This window comes from Trichomycterus rosablanca, chromosome 15 (assembly GCF_030014385.1).
Source record: "Trichomycterus rosablanca isolate fTriRos1 chromosome 15, fTriRos1.hap1, whole genome shotgun sequence".
Lineage (NCBI taxonomy): Eukaryota > Metazoa > Chordata > Actinopteri > Siluriformes > Trichomycteridae > Trichomycterus > Trichomycterus rosablanca.
The window spans coordinates 8,183,376-8,210,340 of NC_086002.1; the positions used below are offsets into that span (position 1 = coordinate 8,183,376).

The 26,965-nt window shown below is 38.1% G+C and overlaps 3 protein-coding genes across 10 annotated transcripts; 1 reads left to right on the forward strand and 2 right to left on the reverse strand.

Annotated features, from left to right (window-relative positions):
* Positions 1-6,773: 6,773 nt before the first annotated feature.
* cbr1 (carbonyl reductase 1) lies at positions 6,774-13,554 on the reverse strand. 4 transcript variants are annotated; one of them, XM_063010567.1, is made up of 4 exons: positions 13,486-13,493; positions 8,928-9,215; positions 8,424-8,531; positions 6,774-8,177 (listed from the first exon to the last, which is right to left on the reverse strand). In XM_063010567.1, exons 2-4 carry the CDS (start codon positions 9,211-9,213, stop codon positions 7,741-7,743), a joined length of 831 nt encoding a protein of 276 aa, XP_062866637.1. In that variant the 5' UTR covers positions 9,214-9,215; positions 13,486-13,493; the 3' UTR covers positions 6,774-7,740. The 4 variants fall into 4 exon arrangements, 2 of the variants coding, with proteins under 2 accessions (XP_062866637.1, XP_062866636.1); XM_063010566.1 differs by lacking the exon at positions 13,486-13,493 and adding an exon at positions 9,722-10,306; XR_010014859.1 differs by lacking the exons at positions 6,774-8,177; positions 8,424-8,531; positions 8,928-9,215 and adding exons at positions 11,456-11,650; positions 11,764-11,864 and having other exon boundaries at positions 13,486-13,554.
* An 852-nt stretch (positions 13,555-14,406) lies between these two features.
* On the forward strand, positions 14,407-21,228 carry setd4 (SET domain containing 4). Of its 2 annotated transcripts, XM_063010484.1 has the most exons (11): positions 14,407-14,721; positions 16,267-16,344; positions 16,428-16,465; positions 16,929-17,017; positions 17,556-17,733; positions 17,818-17,985; positions 18,420-18,594; positions 18,682-18,763; positions 19,148-19,228; positions 19,632-19,755; positions 20,618-21,228. In XM_063010484.1, exons 1-11 carry the CDS (start codon positions 14,655-14,657, stop codon positions 20,744-20,746), a joined length of 1,209 nt encoding a protein of 402 aa, XP_062866554.1. In that variant the 5' UTR covers positions 14,407-14,654; the 3' UTR covers positions 20,747-21,228. The 2 variants fall into 2 exon arrangements, with proteins under 2 accessions (XP_062866554.1, XP_062866553.1); XM_063010483.1 differs by having other exon boundaries at positions 17,556-17,985.
* cryzl1 (crystallin, zeta (quinone reductase)-like 1) lies at positions 21,229-26,772 on the reverse strand. Of its 4 annotated transcripts, none has more exons than XM_063010487.1 (14): positions 26,688-26,772; positions 25,457-25,528; positions 25,259-25,336; positions 25,072-25,144; positions 24,903-24,947; positions 24,751-24,819; positions 24,297-24,430; positions 23,805-23,916; positions 23,190-23,288; positions 22,945-23,057; positions 22,743-22,848; positions 22,009-22,054; positions 21,807-21,894; positions 21,229-21,707 (listed from the first exon to the last, which is right to left on the reverse strand). In XM_063010487.1, exons 2-14 carry the CDS (start codon positions 25,517-25,519, stop codon positions 21,663-21,665), a joined length of 1,071 nt encoding a protein of 356 aa, XP_062866557.1. In that variant the 5' UTR covers positions 25,520-25,528; positions 26,688-26,772; the 3' UTR covers positions 21,229-21,662. The 4 variants fall into 4 exon arrangements, with proteins under 4 accessions (XP_062866557.1, XP_062866556.1, XP_062866558.1 ...); XM_063010486.1 differs by lacking the exon at positions 26,688-26,772 and adding an exon at positions 26,262-26,378 and having other exon boundaries at positions 21,229-21,655; XM_063010488.1 differs by lacking the exon at positions 26,688-26,772 and adding an exon at positions 26,262-26,378 and having other exon boundaries at positions 21,229-21,655; positions 21,791-21,894.
* Positions 26,773-26,965: the final 193 nt, after the last annotated feature.

The window sequence follows — 26,965 nt, forward strand, 5'->3', positions numbered from 1 at the left end:
GGGCGGCACGGTGGCTCAGTGGGTAGCACTGTCGTCTCACAGCAAGAAGGTCCTGGATTCGATCCCCAAGGTGGGGCGATCCAGTTCCTTTCTGTGCGGAGTTTGCATGTTCACACCGTGTCTGCGTGGGTTTCCTCCGGGTGCTCCGGTTTCCACAGTCCAAAGACGTGCAAGTGAGGTAAATTGAAGACACTAAATTGTCTGTGACTGTGTTTGATATAACCTTGTGAAGTGAAGAACCTTGTGTAACTACCGTTCCTGTCATGAATGTAACCAAAGTGTAAAACATGACGTTAAAATCCTAATAAACAAACAAACAAAATTTATTGTTATTACAATGAAAACGATATGAAAATGAACAGGTATGCAAGCTGCCTAACAAATATGAGAGAAAAAGAAAAGGAAGTGTTGACAGCTGGGAAGCAGACAGATGTGTGTCAGTCAAATGAGGTGGCAAGCAGATGTTGCCAGATTTTCACCCTGCCCGGACTGGCTTTGCACTGCTTTATGCCTCGAAATAGGTCAAGAGGTCAACTGAAAACATCTGATTAAATAGAGGAGCAATTTAGGCTGACATTCATCGGCACGGCCTAGAACCGACATGCACCGAACTACCAAACGACGGTGGGTAGCACTGTCGCCTCACAGCAAGAAGGTCCTGGGTTCGATTACCAGGTGGAGTGGTGCAGGTCCTTTCTGTGTGGAGTTTGCATGTTCTCTCTGTGTCTGCATGGGTGAACTCCGGTTTCCATCAATACTGTTTACTTTTAAATTCAGCGAAACAGCTTTGATCAGAATAGGAGGTGCTGTTTTAGTAGGCAGATGAATCCCCATTCGGCCTTCCCTCTTTCCAATGTGGACAATTATGTCAGCTGAGCGCCTGGCCAGGCTGGTGGCCCTGCCAAGGACCGTGTCCTGAGTCCTTTGGTGAGATCCTGTTTTAGACTGCTGCACTACTTGAGCGTCCATACAAGCTCATCTTCAACACACACACGCTTGTTAATATATTTACACACCTATGGAAAATTTTGAGTAGCTTCACATACAGTCACAGGTTTTTAATATCAAGATCAGATAACAAACAAAGCACATACCAAACACACCTAATGACAAAGACGTTTAGGGCACAGTTAATATCATATATAATTTGTCTTTATAAAAACAGTGCATTAAGTGAACATACTGATAGAGTTCAAAAGCACATTTAATGAGGCAAATATAAGAACATGGACGGCCCCTGTTTACAGAATTGAGTTCACATGGAGCTTAGAGGTAGTGCCGAGAGGAAAGAGTTAACAGATGAGCAGCTGTAATGTGGGAGAGAAGGAGGAGGAGGAAGAGGTGGTGGAGGTGGAGTAGGGAAGATAGGAAGGAGGCGCTTCTCCATTGAGAATCAGTGCCACTGACATGTCTGAGATTGAGCTCAACTATTCAGTCTCCTTTAACGGGGGTGTCTGATTCATTCCACTGCAGAAGGATATGTCATCATGTATGCCACATTTCGGCTGCTTGAATTGTGGCTAAGCACAAGCGTAAAGCTAACTGAAACAATGGTTAGTGTAAACATAAAGGTATGTAGAATTCTTTTACAGTGGAATACAGTGTAGTTAAAAATGTCCGAAGCAATTTTGTGTTTCATAAACACTTTACAGTTTTATTGTTTAATTTAGCATTGAATACGGCTGGACAGGACATTAGTCCACTGCAGAACACCACACACTCACTGATTCACTCACTCACTCGACCAGAATCCCACAAGCACACACAGTGCCTGTTGTATATATATCAGCCATAACATTAAAACCACCTCCTTGTTTCTACATACATTGTCCATTTTATCAGCTCCACTTACCATCTAGAAGCACTTTGTAGTTCTATAGTACAAATACTGACTGTAGTCCATCTGTTTCTCTGCATGCTTTATTAGCCCCTTTCATGCTGTTCTTCAATGGTCAGGACACGGTGGTGGTGTGTTAGTGTGTGTTGTGCTGGTATGAGTGGATCAGACACAGCAGAATAGTCCACCAACTAAAAATATAACCAGCCAACAGCACCCCATGGGCAGCGTCCTGTGACCACTGATGAAGGTCTAGAAGATGACCAACTCAAACAGCAACAATAGATGAGCGATCGTCTCTGACTTTACATCTACAAGGTGGACCAACTAGGTAGGAGTGTCTAATAGAGTGGACAGTGAGTGGACACAATATTTAAAATTCCAGCAGCGCTGCTGTGTCTGATCCACTCATACCAGCACAACACACACTAACACACCACCACCATGTCTGACACTGCAGTGCTGAGAATGATCCACCACCTAAATAATACCTGCTCTATGGTGGTCCTGTAGGGGTCCTGACCATTGAAGAACAGCATGAAAGGGGGCTAACAAAGTATGTAGTGAAACAGATGGACTACAGTCAGTAATTGTAGAACTACAAAGTGCTTCTATATGGTAAGTGAAGCTGATAAAATGGACAGTGAGTGTAAAAACAAGGAGGTGGTTTTAATGTTATGGCTGATCGGTGTATATATGTATTTGTTAAGCCCACCCCTCCACACTTTATTCTATGATGGTCTACAGTGCCACCCAGTGGTCAAAAAGCACACTGGATACCTTACATTCTAAAAAAGGCATTAAAGTCAAAGTAATACATCGTCTTCCTGAATAATAAGTATTGTTTAATATCTGCATATGTACATATTTGTATATTTGGACTAAGCTGTCAAAAATAGTGCATATTATCATGAATTTAATGCAACATATGGACTGCGTTTAGAGGATTATGTAGTATCAGCTTAGTTATGGGGTAGGAATATGGTAGTGGGATGATTCATAAACGCTTCTCTCAGACTGAGCTATTTAAAGAGACCAGTGGGGTTTGATTTAACGAAGCCTGCAATTTTAGCTCTCAGTCGATCCGAGTAGCCGTCTAATCTACCAATCAATAGCTCTGTGTGTGTGTGTGTGTGTGTGTGTGTGTGTGTGTGTGTGTGTGTGTGTGTGTGTGTGTGTGTGTGTGTGTGTGATTCTCTTAAGTCAATACCTGAGATGCAACCAGTCTGTAGTCTAATTGTCATAGCTCAGTCTGCTCCTGAAGTGAGGAGAAAGTCTTAAAGGTATACTCCAGCATTTCAATCTTATTTAAAATTGATCACATCTGAGATCAAAAAAGAATTTTACCATGTTTTGTTGTAGTAAAAAAAGAAATAACCCACAATTATACACTTCTGTGTGTGAGTAGATGTGTGTTATGCATTAACACCCAATAAACCAGGTTTATAAGATGGTAACATGTCTACAGGGAAATTATTTTTGTATTTTATTATGTTTGTTTATTAGGATTTTAACGTCATGTTTTACACTTTTGGTTACATTCATGACAGGAACCGTAGTTACACAAGGTTCATCTCTTCTCAATGTTATATTAAACACAGTCATGGACAATTTAGTATCTCCAATTCACCTCACTTGCATGTCTTTGGACTGTGGGAGGAAACCGGAGCACCCGGAGTAAACCCACACAGACACGGGAAAAACATGCAAACTCCACACAGAAAGGACCCAGACCACCCCGCCTGGTAATCGAACCCAGGACCTTCTTGCTGTGAGGCGACAGTGCTACCCACTACCCACCCATTTTATTACATTAACATCAGCTGCATGCTTTCAGGGATGGACAAACCATACATTTATGATTTCTTCCAAATACTAAGAAATGTGCTTACTTGATTTTCAGTCCCAAATATTAAGAAATTTTGAAGTGTATGCAATTTTCAAAGATTCACGTCTTAATGTAAACGTTTAATGTAAATCATTATGCTTATTATATGATTCATAATAAATTGTGTTACAAATAATAAATGTGAATTTATTCTCTCAGAATCTTGGCCCCCAGTGGATGAATTTAATGAATTAGCACCATTCAGTGTGTATCCCTGCCATTTGCCTAGTGTTTCATGTAATGCTTGAAATGACCTAAAACAATATTTTGTTTTATTAGTGACAATTCAGATCAATGTAATATGAGAGAAAAATAGCAGCAGAGATTTTCCCCACAACACCTTTTCTTAAAGATGCACTCATATTGATAATAATAATATTTTGAAGTGTTGATCTTGCTTACATTTCTGATACAATACCAAAAGCAAAACCAAACATTCTGTACTGTATTCTGCGCCAACTCTGTACAAGCAAGATATGCAAAATTTGAAGTTATGCAAATGCAATTATGTAAATTTGTGACGGCGGCATGTTCTAAGATGTGTGGGTTCAAATGTTCAGCATTTAATGTGTCTATATCTTAATGTGACTGTAATAATATGACTAATAATATGTCATAATAATATCTTAATTAGGGATGCATCAATACCATTTTTTCCCAACCGAGTACGAGTACAAGTACATGTATTTTTGTACTCGCCGATACCGATACCGATACCTATTTAGAATGATGCAATCTGGAGCATTATGGGATAGTGTAGTTTTTAGAGTAAAATAGTGCAGTGGAACAGTTGCTTCGGTTGCCATCACTTGCTAAAAAAAAAAACACCGCACAGACATCATTGAGAAAGCTTCTGACAAGCTAACGTAAACGTTCATTAATAAACGCACGTAATTAACGTTGTGCACATCATACATGCGATGCGATTCTGCTGATTGAAATATTTACTTTAAAAAGATAATACAGTCCGATCCCATCTGAGCCGATTCTATCAGCACGTACATTCGTGGTTCACCTCGGTAAATCGTAAACGACTCTGAGTCGACTCCCGCTCTGTGGTAATAACCAGTATAATTAAGCCTGAGCTTTATAATGTAAGCGAGTTACACAAAATGTTCTGTAGTAGTTGGTGTTTATTTACAACCGCATCATTCATTATAACAGTAAACACTGATAATTGACTGAGAAAAGAAACTTACGCTGCGCTTAAAACGAGTCGACTCATGAATCACTTGTATCGACACTGTAAACAGAGTATTGAACACACACACGTCCTGTAACAGCGGTCGCTGTTTTTGTAACCGGTTATCTTCACTGTTAGCTCTATTTTAAAGGGTTTTTTTTTTTTTCTCAAACGGAACTAATAACATTAAACGTGTATGTGAGCGTGGTCAGTGAGAATAATTCAGTCTGTCTCCTGTGGGTGAAAATGAATTGCTTTAGTTTTAGAAGTAAAAAAATCTCGTAATGTCGCGCCCCCCGGTCAGGCACTCGCGCCCCACAGGTTGAAAATCCCTGCGTTAACGCAGTAACGTGCACTAGGTACACGGTATGTTAGTATCGGAGCCTCGTTTGCGAGTACGAGTACTAGTATCGGTACTCATCCATCTCTAATCTTAATATGACCATAATGCATTAGTCAGTTTTTAATTGCAGACACTTGTCTTTACCACTAAGTCTAAGTCTCTTTTTGCCTCCTGATTTGGTTAAATACAATTTAAATATACTTTATAAATTCATATTTTTAACGTTCAAAATTGTAATTGTAACTTCTATAAATCTTCTGGGTTGTGGATGGATCATCCAAAAAATGATCCAAAACATGCATCCAAATCTACGCAGCACTGTACAATTACAATTTTACTCACCTTGAACCTTCATCCAGATGAAGAAAGTCACTCCAAAGAGTCTAAGTGTTGCAGGGCCATTTTAAGGGTCTAGGACCAGCCCACAGGGAGAGCCATGCTTTTTCAAATGGAACAGTGAAACAGTGGTGAATCTTTCTAGAAGTGGCTGGCTTGTTGATGTGTTCACAATGGTTCAGTGACATTTTTTGAGAAAAGACAAAGACCTTAAAAACAGCTGATGGACCCGATATGTCTGAACAATACAAAATAGACCAGGAATTTATGTTTTAGAAACGTCAGTGTTCGCAGACATATGACTGCTTGTAATGTAATGTTTTCACATTTTAGAAGAATCCCCATCCAGAACTAGAGTTAAGGACCCTCAGGACTGGATGCCATAAATAACTCATTATATTTGTGACAGCAAAAAGGTAAGCCTAGCATAACTGACAAGGTCTTCTAACTTTCACACATACAGTCTTTGTTGTATGTGTGATACACTCGATGAGACGGTATGGTTCACCACCTACGTTTCCATTCATCCCAAAAATGGTCAGCTGGGTTAAGTTCATGGCTCTGTTTAGGCCACTGGAGTTCTTCTAAATCAACTCATCTAACCAAGTCTTTATGGATGTAGCTTTGTGTACAAAGGCATAGTTAAGTTGAAACAAGAATATGCCTGTTTTATACTATTGCAACAAAAATAATTTTATATTACAGAATTTATATACATAAACTCCCTCACTTAACCACTTATCCAATCAGGGTCGCACCCTGAACAGGGCCCCAGTCCATTGCAGGGCAGACACTTATACACCCACACACATACACATACCCATTCACTTATAGGGCAATTCAGTGTCTTCAATTAACCTGACTGCATTTTTGGACTGTGGGAGGAAACTGGAGCTCCCGGAGGAAACCCACGCAGACATGGAGAGAACATGCAAAATACACAAAGAAAGGACCCGGACCGCCCCGCCTGGGGATCGAACCCAGGACCTTCTTGCTGTGAGGCAACAGTGCTACCCACTGAGCCACCGTGCCCCATACGTGAACTCATTAATTACAAAAGTAAACTTTACACCATACATAATATATGTATATTAAAGGAGAACTGTGCATCATTTATTTTGTGTTGAACTGTTGTTTGAAGTCAGAAGACATTCACAATATACACAGTAACAAGAAATACAATGTATTTTATTTTTAATCCCTTTATTTATGAAGTTTATTAGTCAGTAACACACATGATGTACCATTACATATTTCCAAGCATATTAAAAGCACCTGAACATGAAAAGCTTTTATGTTATAGTCAAAGAACAAAAATATAAATCAACATTTAGATTGAAATGATAATGCTGTAGTTCATTTCGTTTTCAACAACCACTTTATCCTGGTCAGGGTCACTGCTGGTCCGGTTTTACCAGGAAACATGCGGCAGGAATACCCTGGACATGGTGCCAATCTGTGGCAGGACTTTGGCCATCCCCCATACTGACATAGCCAATCATGTCTGTGTAGAAGCTTAAATGGGCTAGAGCACCACTGAGATTCAAACCCGAATCTATACATTGGTGGACTACCATAATAGACTGCTGCACCAACTGAGCACCATAAAACGCTGTATTTATACCAACAATATAATGACCACATTAGTGTATGTTGGTGTTTATTGAAACTGGATTTGGGTCACTGTGTGTACGAATGTTTGAATTACTTGGAGTGACACACACACCCATTTTATTTCAGGGAGTGTCATTAATCTATAGATAAAAATAGGCAAGTGATTTATATATTGGAATAGCTATATAAAATACAGTTAAAGTCAAAGGTTTACATACACTGGCAAGATACATGTTTTTTACAGAGGTCTTGGGATTTGTAACTGAATATTGAACCAAGTACCTCAAAAAATGCCCAGAAAGGTTTGTTTATGTGTGGCAGCCATAAAGCCCATGCCAGTGTGCAGCTGACTTAACTGAAGATCCATCAGCTTCTAAATTATAACAGAACTTAAGTTCAGAGAAAAAGAAAAAAAAAAACAGCTGCTGTACCATACATGTCCCAACCAAGCGTATTGACTTCAACTGAGTAAAGACCAGCACACCTCATCGACAGAGTTAAAGATAGAATACAAAATGCACACACGTACACACACGGGCTCACCAAGGCTGCACCGTCTTTTCTGCCACAAACTGCCCATGGGGTTTACTGGCCCCAGGAGGCAGCAGAGCTAGATAGACTGGTGTGATGGCGCCCTCATCTGGCGACTTCGGAGCATTAGGCCCTGCCATATCTGTCCTGACCCAGCCAGGGCAGCAGGCATTGCACAGGATCTGATCTCCAGCTCTCTCCCGAGTCAGTTTCCGAGCCTGGATCCTGGTCAGAGTCGTAAGGCCGGTCTTGGAGATACCATATGCAGTCTCAGGCCAGTCTCTTTGGGTGTGAGCGGCTTCCTGAGCATCCTTTACGAAGCGCTCCATCAGCCCCACCAGCTCCTCCTCAGTGATGTCATCGCTGCGGAAGTGGGCCTGGAGGTCGGGGCTGCAGCGGTTCAGAGCCATGGAACCCATCACACTGGAAACGTTCACCACCCTTCCTATAAGGAGTGGATCCGATAGATTCAGTCAGAACTAATGAAACTTTACAAAGAAATGGCCGGTCATGAACATCAGTGTCATGGTCTCACTGATGCTTGGTTTGTGCAGGGACACTTTGCATTGTGAACCTTCATTACCATTCATATCCATGATTCCCAAACACCTTTTAGTCACGTCTCTCCTTATTATGTCTCAAAGTGAATAAGTTCCAAAAATAATTGAACAAGAGCAAAAATTCGACTTACCCCCTGATTTGATGATTGGGAGAAACTCATTGCACATATCTCTGGTGGCAAAGAAGTTGGTCTTCAGAGTCACTTCAGCCTGGATCCCAAAAGGTGTTTTATCAGCATCTGTCACATACAAGTTTAGTCAGTGTTAGCAAGTCAATGTTAGCAAGTCAGTGCAGCATCTACCCAAAATTAGTCAGTAAACATTCGGACTAGAATTTGCTAGCTGTTACACTTTTTCCAAGCTTTTCTTAATATGGGGAGCACATAAAAATGATTATTATATAATACAGACACAATGGGTATTACTTGTAAACACTTCAGTATTTCCTTTGTGGAGGTGCCCAAATTTGGTCATAGAAGACCACAGTCCAGCACAGTTTGGTGATTTTCTTGCTTAGACAATGCTGTTTTAAGTTACCTGTTATGTAACAGGCATAACAGAGCAGTGAAATCAACAAACTGTGCTGCCCTGGCCATGCCCCACTGCTTTAATGCCAAGATGTAGAAGTAGTTTACTTTTAAATGCAATGCCCGCATTGTTGATAAGCACATCCACTCCATTGTACTGTGCTTTGAAGAAGTCACGTGCTGCTCGCACACTGGCCGGGTCTGCGATATCCAGCTGATGAAAAAGTGGAGACAGCCCCTCTGCCTTTAGTGCCTCCACAGCTGCTGTCCCACGCCTGACGTCCCGGGCTGTCATATACACATCTCCATCATATTGCTTGCACAGTGCTCGCACCACTGCCAACCCTATGCCTTTGTTTGAGCCGGTCACGAGTGCAACTTTGCTCGTCGACATGTCTGCAAAGTAAAGAAAAAGAATGCATCCAGAGTTACAAAATGACACCTGAGAGTTATTTGGCTTTTAGTTATGAGTGTTCTTTGAAAATGCCACTTTTTAAAACTCTATTTATTAAGAATTTCTCACTTTTCTACAGTCATCTTCCTTTGCGATGCATTTTCCAGCATCATATCATTATAATGCCAACAGCAAAAAATTTTTTTTTGGTTGAGTGTGTAGCCACTGATGCATCGCTGCTTTCACATCATCACATTAAAATCTTCTTCCCCTTAAAGCTTCTTCGAGCATCCAAAAAGGTGGAATCAGATGGCGCAAAATCCGGACTATAAGCTCTCTCTTGGTCTCTCAGACACAACCAATTACTAATCCTCCCGCCCTCACCGTTTTCAACCAAAATATAAAAGTGTGGAAACTTTTTGAAGACCCTTCATAATTCCCAGTGGTTAAATATTGCAGGAAAACAATTTATTTTTAATAGGATGGGACGTTCAAAAAAGTTGCTTACTGCTGCTATAAAGGCCAGGTTTAGAGTCACAGATTTTGACTGGGATGGCTTCAAGCCCAATATGTAATTTCTTATTTCTGCTCCATATTTGTATTTTTAGTGACTGCTAGCCCCCCTTTTAAAAACCTTAAACAAAGATACTGATATTAAATAGTACTGCATGCCTTCCTTTTGTCTCCATCACACAAATATGATTACACATCTTCTTCTTGTTCCTCAGCCTTTGTCCCGTTTTTCGGTTACGGGGTCGGCATTTTTTCGGCTTCTTCCCGTTAGGGGTCGCCTGCGGGATTTGGTACAGTTTTACGCCTGATGCCCTTCCTGACACAACCCTCCCTTTTTATCCGGGCTTGGGACCGGTGTTACGGAGAATTCAGTTCCCCCTGTTTCCCCTTTAACGCGCATGTGCAAAAATCATGACGTTTTTTTCAGTCGCTTCGTTGAGCGTCGGTTTATTTGGAATATGTATTTATAGCGGTATGTTCTTTTCACATTTCATGTTGTATGTTAGGTAGTTTGTGATTAAATACATACTTTAAAGTATTGAATGAACTACTGTCAGAGGTTTTATTGCTCCACCGCAAGTCAGAGGTTTTCACACTGCTGTCTTCAGCCTTGCTGTCAAACAACTAGAATTAACGTGTCAGATTTATTTGTAAATATATCCTAATAAAGGAAATGCATCTTATTCACACACTAGTTTAAGGTTATTCATCTCAGCTGCACTACCATTTACTTTCAAGAATAGTTTCATTCATGGTGATCTCTCGTTCATTTAAACTTCACAAACTGCATCCATGTGATGTAAAATTAACAAACAGTATGTAGAACAAGTTTAACCTATAGATCAGTCCATTACACTAAAACACAGGGGGGGAACACATTTACCTGGAGACCTGGGGAATATGGTTCCCCACATGTATATTACTGTGTGTGTAATTATAAAACACTACAGTGATGCTGGTGATGTATTTACCTGTTGTTATTATGTAGAACAAGTTTAACCTATAGATCAGTCCATTATACTAACAACACAGGGGGGGAACACATTTACCTGGAGACCTGGGGAATATGGTTCCCCACATGTATATTACTGTGTGTGTAATTATAAAACACTACAGTGATGCTGGTGATGTATTTACCTGTTGTTATTATGTAGAACAAGTTTAACCTATAGATCAGTCCATTATACTAACAACACAGGGGGGGAACACATTTACCTGGAGACCTGGAAAAAATGGTTCCCCACATGTATATCACTGTGTGTGTAATTATAAAACACTACAGTGATGCTGGTGATGTATTTACCTGTTGTTATTATGTAGAACAAGTTTAACCTATAGACCAGTCCATTACACTAAAACACAGGGGGGAACACATTTATCTGGAGACCTGGGGAATATGGTTCCCCACATGTATATTACTGTGTGTGTAATTATAAAACACTACAGTGATGCTGGTGATGTATTTAACTGTTGCTATTATGTAGAACAAGTTTAACCTATAGACCAGTCCATTATACTAACAACACAGGGGGGAACACATTTACCTGGAGACCTGGGGAATATGGTTCCCCACATGTATATTACTGTGTGATGATTCTTTTCTTTTTTTTTAGTGCAAACTACAGGCACACACACATTTTAAGAACAAAATATCTGTATTAGAAATTAGTGTTAAACTAAATTATGCATATATTACAATTATGCAAATATATAATAAAGAAATCCACCTCAATGCAAATTAAAACTTAAATACATATTTATAGCTTAATAGAAATATATATATTTTTAAACGAAATAAAATAAAATCTGGGATGGTGCCCTGGGATTGACTAGCATCACATCCATAGTGCACTCCTGCCGTACGTCCAGTTTCCCCAGGAACAGTTCTGGATCCTCCACGGCCATGACCAGGATAAAGCAGTTACTAAACAGAAATGAATGATTAATTTACTATCTACTTTTTAAATAAACTAAAAGAGCAACATAAAATAAAATACAGCAACAAGCAAACTTTTTAGAAATAACGTCCCAGTTAACCTTGGTCTAATCTTCAGTACATGCCGGACAATGAAGGTCTTCCTCTACTGGTGGGTTGCCAACACATGACTGGTGGTACCATCTGTCACATCCATCACAGGCTATAATAGATAGATCACTTTATTAATCCCAGAGGGAAAGTCAAGGACATATATAATAGCATGGTGCAATGAAAAAGCCAATAAAATTAAGGCATTATTTTTATTTCTTTGGTACCACCAGTCATGTGTTGGCAACCCACCAGTAGAGGAAGATCTTCATTGTCCGGTATGTACTGAAGATTAGACCAAGGTTAACTGGGACGTTATTTCTAAAAAGTTTGCTTGTTGCTGTATTTTATTTTATGTTGCTCTTTTAGTTTATTTAAAAAGTAGATAGTAAATTAATCATTAATTTCTGTTTAGTAACTGCTTTATCCTGTTCATGGCCGTGGAGGATCCAGAACTGTTCCTGGGAAAACTGGACGTATGGCAGGAGTGCACTATGGATGTGATGCTAGTCAATCCCAGGGCACCATCCCCAAATAAATTTGCACATGTCAGATTTTATTTTATTTAGTTTAAAATATATATATTTTTATTAAGCTATAAATATGTTAGTTTTTCAAGTATTTAAGTTTTAATTTGCATTGAGGTGGATTTCTTTATTATATATTTGCATAATTGTAATATATGCATAATTTAGTTTAACACTAATTTCTAATACAAATATTTTGTTCTTAAAATGTGTGTGTGCCTGTAGTTTGCAATAAAAAAAAAAAGAATCATCACACAGTAATATACATGTGGGGAACCATATGGTCTCCAGGTAAATGTGTTCCCCCCCCTGTGTTGTTAGTGTAATGGACTGATCTATAGGTTAAACTTGTTCTACATACTGTTTGTTAATTTTAAAATCACATGGATGCAGTTTGTGAAGTTTAAATGAACGAGAGAGATCACCATGAATGAAACTATTCTTGAAAGTAAATGGTAGTGCAGCTGAGATGAGTAACCTTAAACTAGTGTGTGAATAAGAGCATGTCCTGTATTAGGATTTATTTACAAATAAATCTGACACGTTAATTCTAGTTGTTTGACAGCAAGGCTGAAGACAGCAGTGTGAAAACCTCTGACTTGCGGTGGAGCAATAAAACCTCTGACAGTAGTTCATTCAATACTTTAAAGTATGTATTTAATCACAAACTACCTAACATACAACATGAAATGTAAAAAGAACATACCGCTATAAACACATATTCCAAATAAACCGACGCTCAACGAAGCGACTGAAAAAAACGTCATGATTTTTGCACATGCGCGTTAATGGGGAAACAGGGGGAACTGAATTCTCCGTAACACCGGCACTACAATGCACTGGTCTGTTCATTCGTACAGCGTGTCAGTAAGTGAAATTAGTCTTTAGTTTTGAATTTGACTGGTCTAAATTAAACAAATGGAATGCAGGAAAAGACCCTCCTCTTGTGGTTACGACCATTTTTACTGTCTTAGAACCGACGTGTGAACGCAGTTATGTGTCTTAAACATGTACGAAAGTGGAACACCGAGGCCTTAATCTAAACAAACCAGTCTAACCAGTTAAAACGTAACATTCAAACTGAATTTAAGTGTGATTGCGGTCATGTGGCAAGGTTCTAACTGAATTTCACAGTATAACTAAAATATATATATCGTGCATTAAATGCATAGTAATTATAATATTAAATACATTTTAAAAATACACCTTTTAAAAGCTACTTCTGCACGATGACACCTGCACCGAGAAACGAGCTCAGTCTGCAGAACCAGAGTAACATACGTTGTGTTTCAAATAACACCTTACTCTCTATTCCCTATTCCCTACAGCATGTGTAGCGTATCACTCGTGCTCCCTAACTAGTGCTCTACAGAGTGTACGTATTGTGGTTTAGGACATACAGATATGCTATGTTTTTCTATGCAGTGGCGAATTGTTGCTACCTTCACAAGCCCCAAAATTCTATGAATTTTTTGGTTTAGAAAATGCACATACAAACTTGTAATTAATTATTTAATTAGGTAATTAAATGGCTATTATAACATATAAAGGAATTGCAATTTGCGAGTTTAAGTCATTATTAAATCGGCTTTTGATAAAGATAGATAGATAGATAGATAGATAGATAGATAGATAGATAGATAGACAGACAGACAGACAGACAGACAGACAGACAGATAGATAGATCTATTTAGTAACAGTTCTGTGTATATATACATTTGTATAAAGTACAGTTATATATTGTCTGTATATCTTCCTGTAAATTTGCTAAAATATTTTTATTGTTTATTTTATCTTTATTCACTTTTGTTTTATGGTCATTATCGTTGTAATGCTTTGGCAACATTGTTTTTTTTACAATCATGCCAATAAAGCTACTTTGAATCTTGAATCTAGATAGATAGATAGAACAGTAAATGCCAACAACACGATAAATTATAATATCATAGTTTTAAGGCTTTAGAGTAGTTTCCGGTAGGTTGGAAACTCATATTTACCACAATTATTACTGAAAATGAAGGTAGCAACGATTTGCGCTGATCTGTATGACATGTAAATCGTCTGTTTTTATAGAGGCTTGAACACACATGGTTTTGAACTTAGCTTTAACATACCGGACGTACTTCACGCATCAACCAACAACACACATGGTCATAACTTGGACTAGGTTAAAGGAGTGTAATTGTAGAGGAAAACGTTTATAGCTCCGTAGTTTAAAGTTTCCTAATTTTAGTTATTGCATAAACATGGACTCGAACGAACAATATAAAACACGACAATGAGTTACTAAACGTGAGAGAGACAGCCATGAGCGTGCAAAACATTCAGCTATCACAAAATAAGATCTAAATCTACATGGTAGCACATAAGTCTGTATGAATAACCGCAGTGGGAGAAGAGCGAGGAAGAAGAGGAGAAAGAAACAAGAAAATGCTTCAAATGGTACAATTCATTTGTAAATAAATTTGTCTTCAAAGTAAAACATGCATGTGACTGCCATAATAACTGCGAAGTCTCCTGGGCAATTTGGCAATCCTGACAAATACTGAAATTCTGAAGATAACCATGTGCAATGACAATCACTGGCTAAAGTAGTGGAAGACACACTGCATTCACTGAGCCAAAACACGGTCTGGCTGGTAGTGGTGGGCGGATCGGTCCAAATATCGATATTATCGATACCAACGTTGGTATTGGTATGGGATCGATACTTTAGTTTTACTTTTTCTCCGCTACATTTAGCACGTTTCTCCCGTTTAATGAGAAAGTAAAGATCATGTGTGTACAGACGGTAGCAGCTCCTCTCACATCTTACATGCACACCTCGCTCCTCCTGCTCTGCTGTGTTTTGTTGTCGTACCGTCACGTTATTATGTTGTTAAAATTTTAACACACATCAGTACGTTGGTAGGCATAGGAAGATTGTAAATTTTTGAATACTTTGCTTTGCAGATACAGAAATATGAGCAATTTTATGGAAACAATAGTGTAAACTATACGTACGTAAAGTACGGACGCACCTTACGCACTTTGCGCACCGTACGCAAATGAATCGGCGCATGCGTAGTGAGGCTCTTATTTCGCGTGTTTGTGTTTTGGTGAATGAGAGCTCTTTTCTTTTGACTTTGTGCTTATAAATGTAAACAGAAAAGCATCTATTTTTTATTTTAAATTAACAAGGGCACACATATTCTGTCACTATTTAAAATTTTCTAATTTATTCACCCAGCAAACACAACTATATGGTATGAGTTAGCCGCTTGGTGGTGATACGCCATGATGGTAACGTTGTGAGAAAGTAAAGCACCAGAAACAAGAAACTGTACCGCTTTAAACATCTGAATTTATTTACAACCCTACTGAGAGCAGCTACTTACAAAAAATGTGTGTATAACGATAATACACTTAAAGGTCATAAAAATTAATTCAGATTTAGCAATTTGATGATGCATCTACCTTAATTATTACAAAGTATCAGTGGTACTGGCCCTGTATTTACTTGGTATCGGATCGATACCAAATTTTGCAGTATCGCACACCACTAATGGCTGGCTGTTAAGAAATATTGCCCAGTCTCCCCCTAAATCTAGTTGAATCCAGTTTATACCAATTGCAACTTTCTTCACAGCTTCATACCCCCACCCCTGAAGAACTGCAGACTCATGCACCCCATCTGACATGCAAAGCCACTGACTGCATGTTTTTACCTCTCACAAAAGGGTGAGGCCACACAATTTAAACTTGCTATGAGAGTCAAGTTTGAACTTGTAGTAACCACATATACATAATGGAACTTAAAATAATAAAATTTTTCTCTTTAAATGTTAATGCAAGGTTATTTTATATTTGGTGGACATGACAAAGAGAGAAAATAAAATGCTGGCATGTGCAGAACTTCGGACACATAAGCTGGTTCTTTGTATAATCACCTTTGGCTGACATTACAGCTAGCAAATGATTTTTTATTTCTATTCTTGTCTTTTGTAGAACCTTTTGTAGATTTAAGAAGATGGCTCAAACAGAAAGGCTTCAGTTCAAGGAGTTTAATTCCCGCCAGTTTTTCAGGTAGTATGTTACCTAATCTTATTAGAAGTGTGTAATAATAATGCTCTGATAATCTAATCATATGGTGTATGTTTACTGTGTAGATACTGGCAGGGGGCTGATGGCTACACAACCTGTAAAGGTAGGTTATAAAATGCATTACTCTTTCTACATCACAAATCTACAAGCTTACGCACTGACTTAAGATAAATAAAAGTGAAGCCTTTAGTGATGCTGTTGTCAGTTTAATACCTGTAAAAACAGTTTACATATATAATAAAAACATTATGTTATATTTGCATTTTACCCACCTACTTCTATTAAATTAAGTTTGTATAATCCACATAAACTTAAAGAGCAAAGTTTTTTTTTTACAGGTTGTCAAACGTCATGTCTGAGAATTTAAATTAGTGGCTGGTACATGTACACTTAGATGTTTCTGAGCACTGTCTGTAAAGAAACTACAAATTAAGCATGAAATTAGTCTAGACAAAAATATAGTAGCAATAGCAAATATTGTAAGGATTGGTTACATTTGCATTTATTCTTGTGATGTCAAGGATGCTATTTTCAGAGTGGACTGTTTTGTGCCCTTTTTTTTACAGGCAAATGAGTTGGTGATTTCCTTACCTGAGAGGTGTTTGCTTACCACAACCACAGTTCTGAAGAGTTACATTGGGGATTATATAAAGAGGTACTAATGTCCGACTGCACAACACTGATACAGTGTTCAATTTTATTTTTAGGCTTTCAATCAAAAAATGTTAATTAATGGTAAGGATAAGGATAAAGATAAGGATGACTGATGATTTCTGTTCATAGCCTTCACTCGTCTTTTAATTTATCCACTATGTTTTGGAGGATGACTGTGATGATTAATTTACTTTGTGCAAGCCAGGCAATATCAAATCATCATCAAGTATGGCCCATTATTATTTTTCTTTCTCTACCAACTTTTATACCTGACACTATGGTTTTAGGCAGATAGCATTCTTCTGGTATCTGCTAAACCCAGATTCTAAATCAGATCAATCAGTTTAAAGAACATCTCCCACTACTTCAAAGTCCAACATCAGTGTGTTTTACAACATCCCACCCAAGTCTTGTGCTTGGTGACTTTAGACTTGTGTGTATTTGTTCAGACGTAAACCAAATCTAATTTCCTGACTAATTATGACATTTTGACCCACTGATCTTGACATGATTGTCTCTCTCTGGCTCTTCCTTTACAGGTGGAAGCCCCCAGTATCTCCTCTTGTGGCTCTATGTTCATTCCTCATTGCAGAGAGACATTATGGAAAAGCAGCAGAATGGAGTGCCTACATTCAAGTCCTCCCTAAGTCTTATACGTGTCCAGTTTACTTCTCAGATGACATCATGGACCTCTTGCCTCCAGATGTTCGACAAAAGGTGTCAGTGCAAAAAGAAAAGTTCCAGGAGCTTTATTTCTCCTCACTACCATTCTTCTCATCCCTTCAACCTATTTTCACTCAGCCCATAGAGGAGCTGTTTACAGTGGATGCGTTTCGCTGGGCGTGGTGCAGCGTGAATACCCGCACTGTATATATGGAGCACACCCAGAGCGAATTTCTCTCAAGGGAAAAAGATGTCTTTGCATTGGCACCATACCTGGATTTACTGAATCACTGTCCTGAAGTTCAGGTAAAAGTTCTGATTTAATGGTAGTTCTTTAAGCAGATGTATTAGAACACTAACACTAAGCTCTAAATACTGAGGACTTACAGGTACTGTAATTGTGACATTAGATTGTTATTTAATCAGCTAATTTTAGGTACTTTAATTCCAGAGTGTTGGGACTGTATGTAAAATGCAAATTGACGTTGCCACTATTAGTGATCTTGTCACTATTATTAAGCTTGCCACTGCTAGATTGAGTTTACCACTATTATTTCCATTATTTTTAAAGTGGACATAAACACATGCCTAACTTCTTATACACAACAGAGGCAAGGTTAAATCCAGGTGCTAAGAATTTGCTACCTTCTACCTACCTGTTGCACCACCGTACAGACTATATCTCAGGTATGCATTATTAAAGAGCATCAAGCAGTTGATTCTGTTTCTCTTCTTGTCAGGTTGAAGCAGGGTTCAATAGACTGACTCGATGCTATGAGATCAGAAGTGCCCAAGGTTGTACAAAATATCAACAAGCATTTATCTGCTATGGTCCCCATGACAATCATCAACTTCTTTTGGAATATGGATTTGTTGCTTCTCGCAATCCACACAGTGTGGTCTATGTTGACCTAGGTGAGGGGCCATAATGTTTGAAATACAGCAAATGTGTGGTGGTAATTAAATCTGAGATATGTTAATAATCTTTCATGGTTTTTATAGGTACTTTGAAGTTGTGTCTTGATGTGAGTGACAAACAGCTACAACAGAAGCTGCTCTTCCTAAAGGACAACAGTTTTCTTAGGTTTGTTTATTAGACTAGTCAAAATGTTTGATTTAAGGCTGGGCATCTGATTTACATTTACAGTTGCAATCAAAATAAGTTTGTAGTAGTCATTAAAACTGGCATTTTGTGTTGAATTTGGAGAAAGGATTTGTTATATAAGTTGTGTTGAGCTTTTTATATTGTTCCTGTTTGATTATTTGATTGCAAACAGCTGAAAATTTGTACATTTTGGTAATAAACATAATTTGTAGTGGGGGTTGAATAATTTTAATTGCAACTGTACATTTATGACATTTAGCAGACGCTTCTATCCAAAGCCACTTACAACTGTAAATGCTCAAGTATTTAACTATGGAAGATGACCTTGTGTGTTGTATGCTTGCTCTCTCTTCTGTTATGTAGAAACCTGACATTTGGATTAGATGGACCATCCTGGAGGCTGATGACCGCACTGAAATTACTGTCACTGAAGCCAGACCAATAGTAAGATGGGTTGATTTTCAAAGCACACATGGTTTGTTCATATGATCAAGAAAGACTGTTTTCAATACCTAGGGCAGAAATAAAAGATTTATTTAAGAATATTGACATGGCTTGGTGCTTTGTCCGGGGTTACTGCCTTGTGCCTAGTGTTCCCCAGTGAAACTGAACCTACTGGAACACTGATTAAGATAAAGCAGTTGTTTAAAATACTAAAATAAAATAAAGTGAAATATTGCCATATAAATTAATAATAGTGATTTAAAATTGATTTTATGCTCGTTTTTTTTCTCTCTCTTTTCATGTATTGTACTTATTTAAATTGAATTTAAATACTCATACACAGTAGATGCCTGCTGAAGGTATTTTATCACTTCTAAAATGCTGATCTGCATGTTCTCTGCAGCTCCTGCTGGAAGAGTGTCCTTTTAGGGGCACCAGTGAGCCAGGACAGAAAGGAATGGTGTCTTCTCAATGCCCAAATGCTGTGCCAGCATCTCAGCAATGACAATACCGATGCACTTGAGAGGGTAAGTGTATTTAAGTATAAAGGAAATTCCCCATTTTGAAAAGGAAATTCCCTATGAGTGTTAACGTATTCTCTTAATGTAAGTGTATACAATGTACCAACCAGGCAGGTGTGTGCAGACATACTGTATGATTAAGGTCAGGTAACATTCGTTTTTTGATATGAACATTGCTTTCATTACCTTAACATATACTTTATAATTAAGGTCCTACCTAATTAATGGCTGTGAAAATCGCATCACGAACCATGAAATATTTCCAGTGTAATATGCAATTTGCTGTGAAATTCAAAATTCAAGGTTTGTGTTCAGCGATTTAACGTTTTTTATTTGCATAGCATTCAAGTGCTTCACGTTTACTGGTTAAATCACACTATAAGGCGGTCCTAGCAATCCTACAGCAATTCAGTCAAAATATCTGAAGTATAAAGCAGCTAAAAACACTACTTGGGTAACTGAGTTTGGAAAACTCCCAACTAATTCCATGGACGCAGAGGGCGGTGATTGAATTCTGTGTTTTTTTAAAACGAGGTCTGTGAAATTAATCAAATTTTCTCGTGAATTTAGTAGTGCCCTATTTATAATATATAGTTTAATATGTATATTTTAACAGATATCTTTTCAAATATCTAAACTGTGTAAATGCTGTGGAAAAAAACTGTGGAAGGAAATCCAGTAAAACTGTGTTGTATAAGGTATGCAGAGCAGAATGTTCCGCTGGTGTGACACCTAAATACGGGAGCAGCCAAAAGAAAAAAAATGGTTGAACCATATTGAGCAAATCACATTTACATTACATGATGAATGATAGCATGCAGGGATGTATTTATGGATTTATGTAATATTTAGCTTGTCGTTTTTCTAGCTCACTCAGATGAAAGCTGGTGCTGATGAGGCTCGTTTGGAGCAGCTCTGCGTGATTGAGAATCTCAGACGAGAGGAACGGACGATTCTAGAACACTCCAAACAAGTTCTTCAAAGCCTTTTGTCCTAATTATCGCCATGGAAACAGAACAGCATTCCGAACCACCGTGCCGGTGTAAACAAGTAGTTGTTAAAAAAAACGATTTTAAGGGAAATTGTCAGGCAAAAACAGACATCAAACCTTTTTTATGTATGTGGGTGACCTCCATCCTGCTCTGTGCTATGTGGCGTTGATATGTTTTATCCAACTTTTCAAAGCATGCCAGTAGGTGGATTGTCTATTCTAAATTGCCCCAGGTGGGAAAAAAGAGAATAAATAAGTAAGCGAGCATGTGTATTCAGGAGTGTTTTGGGCTAAACCTGGACCAACCTTAGCCTAACAGTCCTTCGCCTTTAGATTTAGATTACAAATAAATGGTATGAGAAAAGCAGGTCAGCAGTGGTGTAGTGTAGCATGATTATAAACAGAAAACTCATATTTTGTAAAGAATTGTTACTCTCTTTATCTTTTTAATGTATAATGCAATTTTATATTTAAAAATAGAAAAACAATTTCGAGTTTCATCTCATTTATAAACATGTGAAACAAAAGTTTTTTTTAAACTGATCTCATGACTGATCTCACCTTGTTCTATGAGCATTACAAAACATAAATACAATACATTTGAAATGTATTCTGAGGCAGTGTTGCTTTTGGAATCTGTGTAGCAGTGCAGAAAAAAATATATATATATGATCCATACTTGGTGCAACAAATGTTTAGCCACAAATTGTGTGGGGGTGGAATCACATGGACTTTCTTGTAGTTCTCTGTATGCGATACAGCTCTGTGTGGTAACCCAAAACTGGCAGGTGATAAGAAGCGGCCACAGATTGGACCCGTGTTGAGAAGGGATTGGGGGGGGTGGGCATGTGGTGATCCGGCTCTCTTTGATCAGATCAGGGGTTCTGCAAGCGGCAGTAGATTCACAGTCGGGAACTGGAAATTAATAGATTGGGAGATCACAGGGGAAAATCTGAAAAGGAGATGCCTACATGCACATATGCAAAATGGGAAATGTCAAGAAAAACATTTTATAATTATGAATTAAATTATAAAGCTTGTAGTTCTGACATCTTTAAAGCTTCACCAAAACTCGTTTTCTGACTTGTTTCCTTTGAACCATCTCCATTGAAACAGTTGCTTCATACAGTGGCACAGGGTTCTCCAATAGTGGCCTAGAAAACAAAAGGATACGATTTAAACACCATTTGCAAACAGTTTGTCTATAATGGTTTAATGCACCTCTCAGAGAGACCTACATGCACCCGCTTTTTTATTTCTTATCATACCTGAAAGTCCTTGTTGATAGCTTCTCCACCACGTCCTTCAATATATCTAAAAGGGAACAGTAAAGGCATATAACCTAGTTTAAACAGGCTGACACATGGAATCTACAGTAAACAGGCCACTTGCAGCTGGGACGGAAAAACCTTCTGAGACCTTAAACATATTTACTGCGTGCCTGCCAAGTGCATACTGTAGGCCCATCGGCTCATTACCAACATGGATTAAAAAACATCAACTTTCATATTTCGTATTTTGTACTAGCGCTAACAGAACCATTTTGGTCATTGTCAGTCCCTCCCAAACACCCCTATAGATATTTCACCTGATTGCAATAGTTCAAGATTAAAATCTGGACAATATATGAAATTACAGCTAAATTACATAGATCAAATGGGAAAAAATGGTGTTAGGTTTTACATGCCCTGGGAGAAGCACATATTCTCTCAAGGGGTGGCTGTAATTTCATATTTGGTCGGGTTTTTAATAGTGGATTGAGCGGAGCCTTTTTTATATTCATTCTCTCTATACAGTCTGTACCAAAACAGACCTCATCACAGACCTTGTGCTCTGAGTTATTCAACCCAAGAACAATTGATTATTTGATCATATTACTCAGAATTAGCCATTCAAGATGGTTTAACCATTTAAAATAAAGGCTTTTAAGTTTAACCACGCTTTAAACTTGGATGAAACAGAGTGGAATTGTGAAATCGCTCAGTGGGTTCTGTAAGGATACGCAGATATCTGCCCTGTTTGGCTCTGGATGCTTCCCACACTTCTTCATTTAAAAATGACATGGAGGCTGCCTTAAGGAAGAGAGTACGACTGTCTGGAGGATCCAACTGAAGAGTGCAAACACAAATAGAAACATTAATCCAACATGAGGTACTTGCTTTATTTTAATAAGATCTGTTTGCCTACATTTCCATCATATTTACCTGCATGTTGGCTTCTGTGGTGACCCAGTGACCGCCGACTCCAAGAAGAGAGATGATATCGTGCTTGTGTTGGAGATGTTTCTTGACCTCAGGTTCCTCTTCATAAAGTCGTACTAATTAAAGAAATATAATGTAAATGAAAAGGTTTGCATATGTGAATTCAAAATAAGTCCTGATTGAGGCTGTACAGTATATATCATGAGAATATTGCAATCTAGCCAGAATAAAAGAGCTTAAAGCTTTACCTCCTGCATCAATAACTATGTCCACCCCAAGTCCTCCAGTCTCTTCCAGACAAGAATCCACTAGGTCCACTTTCGAGTCCCATACTCCAATTACTCTGGCTAAACGGGAATATGTGGACACTTGACCATGAGTTTGTTAGACATCATATTTCAAAATCATTATTTTTACATGAACAATGTAATATTAACAAAGTAAAGTCTTTGATTAATGTGTAGAATGTAAATACATTTACAGATTGGACAGTTTGGATAAGCAGCAATTAGCTCCTTCTTAATTAGCTTCTTCACTGAGCTGAATGAAATCTCTGTGTCTGTTTGGCTGATGCATGATCATGTCACTGTGTGTTCTGTCAGACTGATGCTGTTAGTTTGATTGATGACCGTGCGTCAGTGTGTATAATTTGCTAATGGATTGTTCTTTAAAAAATCAATTGCATCACTGCATTTCACAGATGCCAAGAATATCTATGTAAATGTAGCCTAAGAGGCTCTATAATAGAACAGTAATAACAAGCATCTGTGTACCTTTTTACAGTGTAAGTCTGTTCAAGTGCCAGAACAAAGATCGGAGGCAATGTAAAATGTAATTACTGGCTTAAAGTTTAACCTTCTTACCCACACTTGGTCGAAGCTGTTCCAGAAACTTTTGGTCATCAGGGGTTATAGCAGTAGCAAGGACTTTAACTCCATGGTAGTGGGCAAGCTGGATGGTCAGCACTCCAAATGGCTGTACACATAATAATAAAAAGCAGAGATGCATGGGCAAGAGAATGTGTGAAAATACTTGGTACTTAAGCCATCAGAGGCCACAGACAGGCACTTGATTTCACTAATGTGCTGATTTCAATAAAGGGCTCTAATTGGTATAATATAGTGAAAATGATTAAATAATTAGGTTAAAAAAATTATTGAATTAAAAATATTAATTCCACTGAATACACATAATAAATAAATACATGTATCATAATTGGGTGGCACAGCATTAAAATACAATATCACACTACTGCTGAGACCCAGGTTTGGAATCTCTTAGCAGGAATGATTCAGGGTACCGTTATTCCATAAGTTAAAAATAGAAAGCATAGTTTGGAAAATGTGGTAACATACACTTGCTCCATCCAGCACAAGCAGTGTTTGTCCGACAGCCATCCGGGCCTGAGTGTGCAGAGCTGTGTAAGCTTTAAGACCATCTTTAATTGCTCCAGCAGCTTCAAACCAGCTTACTTTCTCCGGCTTCTGAACTGTTAACACACACATTGTGACATGGTGAAGCTTATGTATACAGAGCACACATTATCACACCATTACAAGGCATACATACTAACAGCATACTGCAGTGTTTTTTAACCTAATCAGTAGAGTGACAATAATATCCCTATACAAAAAAAGGGACAAAAAACCTTCTTGAAACTCTCTAATAAAAGCAAGCTCAAGTTGGGATTTAAATAAAAAAAGAACATATTTTGCCAGGCATTGATCGTTAGTCTGATCAGATACATACTTAACACTAAACACAACAGGACAGTTAATTCATGAGCAATGGTTAGCTACTTAAATTTACCTAAATTATATTCATCAATCAGGACAACATCACACAGACCAGACATCTCAGCATCCAGTGGTAGAATTCCTAAAAATGCACACAATAAAACTTTAGATTTCTTATGCTTATTAGAGTTCTCAATAGACTGGTCAACGATAAAATGTTCCTACCTACAACTTCATCATCAGGCTGAAAAAATGTCACCTTAGGCCCGACTGAAAAGTTGAGTAAAAATAGCTGTTTTTTTTTTGGCATAACAACAAATACGTAAACACATTCCATAAAATGTAAATCTGCCCACGAGCAGATCAAATTACTAAAAAAGGTCAGAAATTTAACCTTGGAGAACGACTCCTGCAATCTCTCTCCCAACTGGGACATGTTCCCTCTGCTGCTTGAAATCCTCATACAGCTAAAACACACAGATTTGTTTGTGTTTGGTGGTTACTGCACTAAAACAAAAATCTGGGGCAAACAGTGTCATGCTACATGGTTGATAGCAAGAGCTGACTGAGTGAACACTCACCTTAATGTCAATAGGACTAAGAGAACAGCCCTTCACTTGAACTTTCACTTGATGATCTCCTATTAATGTGGGTACAGTCTGCTCATAAAACAATGAAAAGAATTTCATTAGCTAGTAATCATAATGATGCCTTTGCATGGATTCTTTTAATGTGAAATAATTTATACTTCATGGTAAAATAGTATTTTATCAACTCACCGTTTCCTGTATTATAAATTTTATATCTCCAGCTTCATCCAGCTTGCAGTACAGTCCCTTCATGATAATTTTCTAGCAAAGGTTTTATAGGGTACATTGACAAACAACAGTTAATCCACTGATCATAAATGGTCCGGCATATGTTGTGTATATGTGTAATACATTGTAAAAATTAGTTGTTAGTTCAATTAGACTAGTATGATTGAGAAACCTGTTTAGGGCATGTGACCATTTTACACACATTATATGGCTAAGTATGTGATCACCCCATTCTGATTATTGAGTTCAGGTGCTAACAGGTGTATAAAATCATTATCGTTATAAATCATTAAATTATATGTGCACAACTTTTATCAACAGTTTTGGATAGGCCATTTCCATATCCAGCAAGACTGTGACCCTATGCTCAATGAGATCGGTGTTAAGAAAATCCACTGAACTTTTGGGATAAATTAGACATCATTTGTGAACTAGGCCTTCCAGAAGAGTGGAGGCTGCTATAGCTGCAAGGAGAGGGGGTCATAGCAAATGGCATAGCAAACAGGCTTTATACACCTGTTGATGTTTGTTTGCAACTCTGTAATGGAGACCATACCGATGTTAGTAATGGGAATTTCCAAGTTAATGGTTTTTTATAGCTAAAAATTCTAACTTCAGTAAAAGCTGCATTCAATGTTATGATCCATAATTGTCTGGGTTTGTCTATCATTTAAAAGCAGCCCAGGGACCCACCAACTTTTAGTTGTTCCTTTAGTACAGGAAAGCTGTCTGGGTTAAACGCAGACACAATACAGATGCAACCTACTTTTAAAAGTGCTGAAATATTCATTTTACTTGCAAACTAAAAATGTACACACATATGCACTGGCTGTCATAAACATACTACAAATGTATGTTTGTTGTTCGCTTTTCTGTCATAATCATGTTACTTAGCTGTCACAGTCCTGGCTGAATCCTAAATTGCTCGCTATTCCCTATATAGGTGCACTATATGTGGTATGAAATAACGGTCTATAGGTCATTTATTGTGCACTTTATAGTCATACATGCTGATTGCAATACAGCCCATTGTGTCTACGTATTTATGTATGTAACTGGCAAACTGGCAGGCTAATCAAGTAACAAAAGAGACTAGATATCACGATTTTAAGGTTTTCATGTAAAACATAAAGCATAAGCATTATTATTATTCTGTTATATCGTTATGATACAGTTTTTGATTGCTACTTACGGTATTTTCCTGCCAGTGTGATGATCACGTTAGCTGTATGTCCGCAAGCACATAGTAAAAAAGCATCCACTACATAGTGCACTAGTTAGGGAGCGTTGCAATTTCATGAAAAAGCTCAAACGCACAATATTGCCCAGCTAGCGCACTTTTTGAATCACTGAAACAATTGTAATGAATTACATTTCAAATGTTCTAGCCTAAGAAGCTCTCAGCGTCCTCAATTCACTTAGTAGTTTGTAGGAAATAGGAAACAGGGCGAGATTTTGAACACAGCCCTG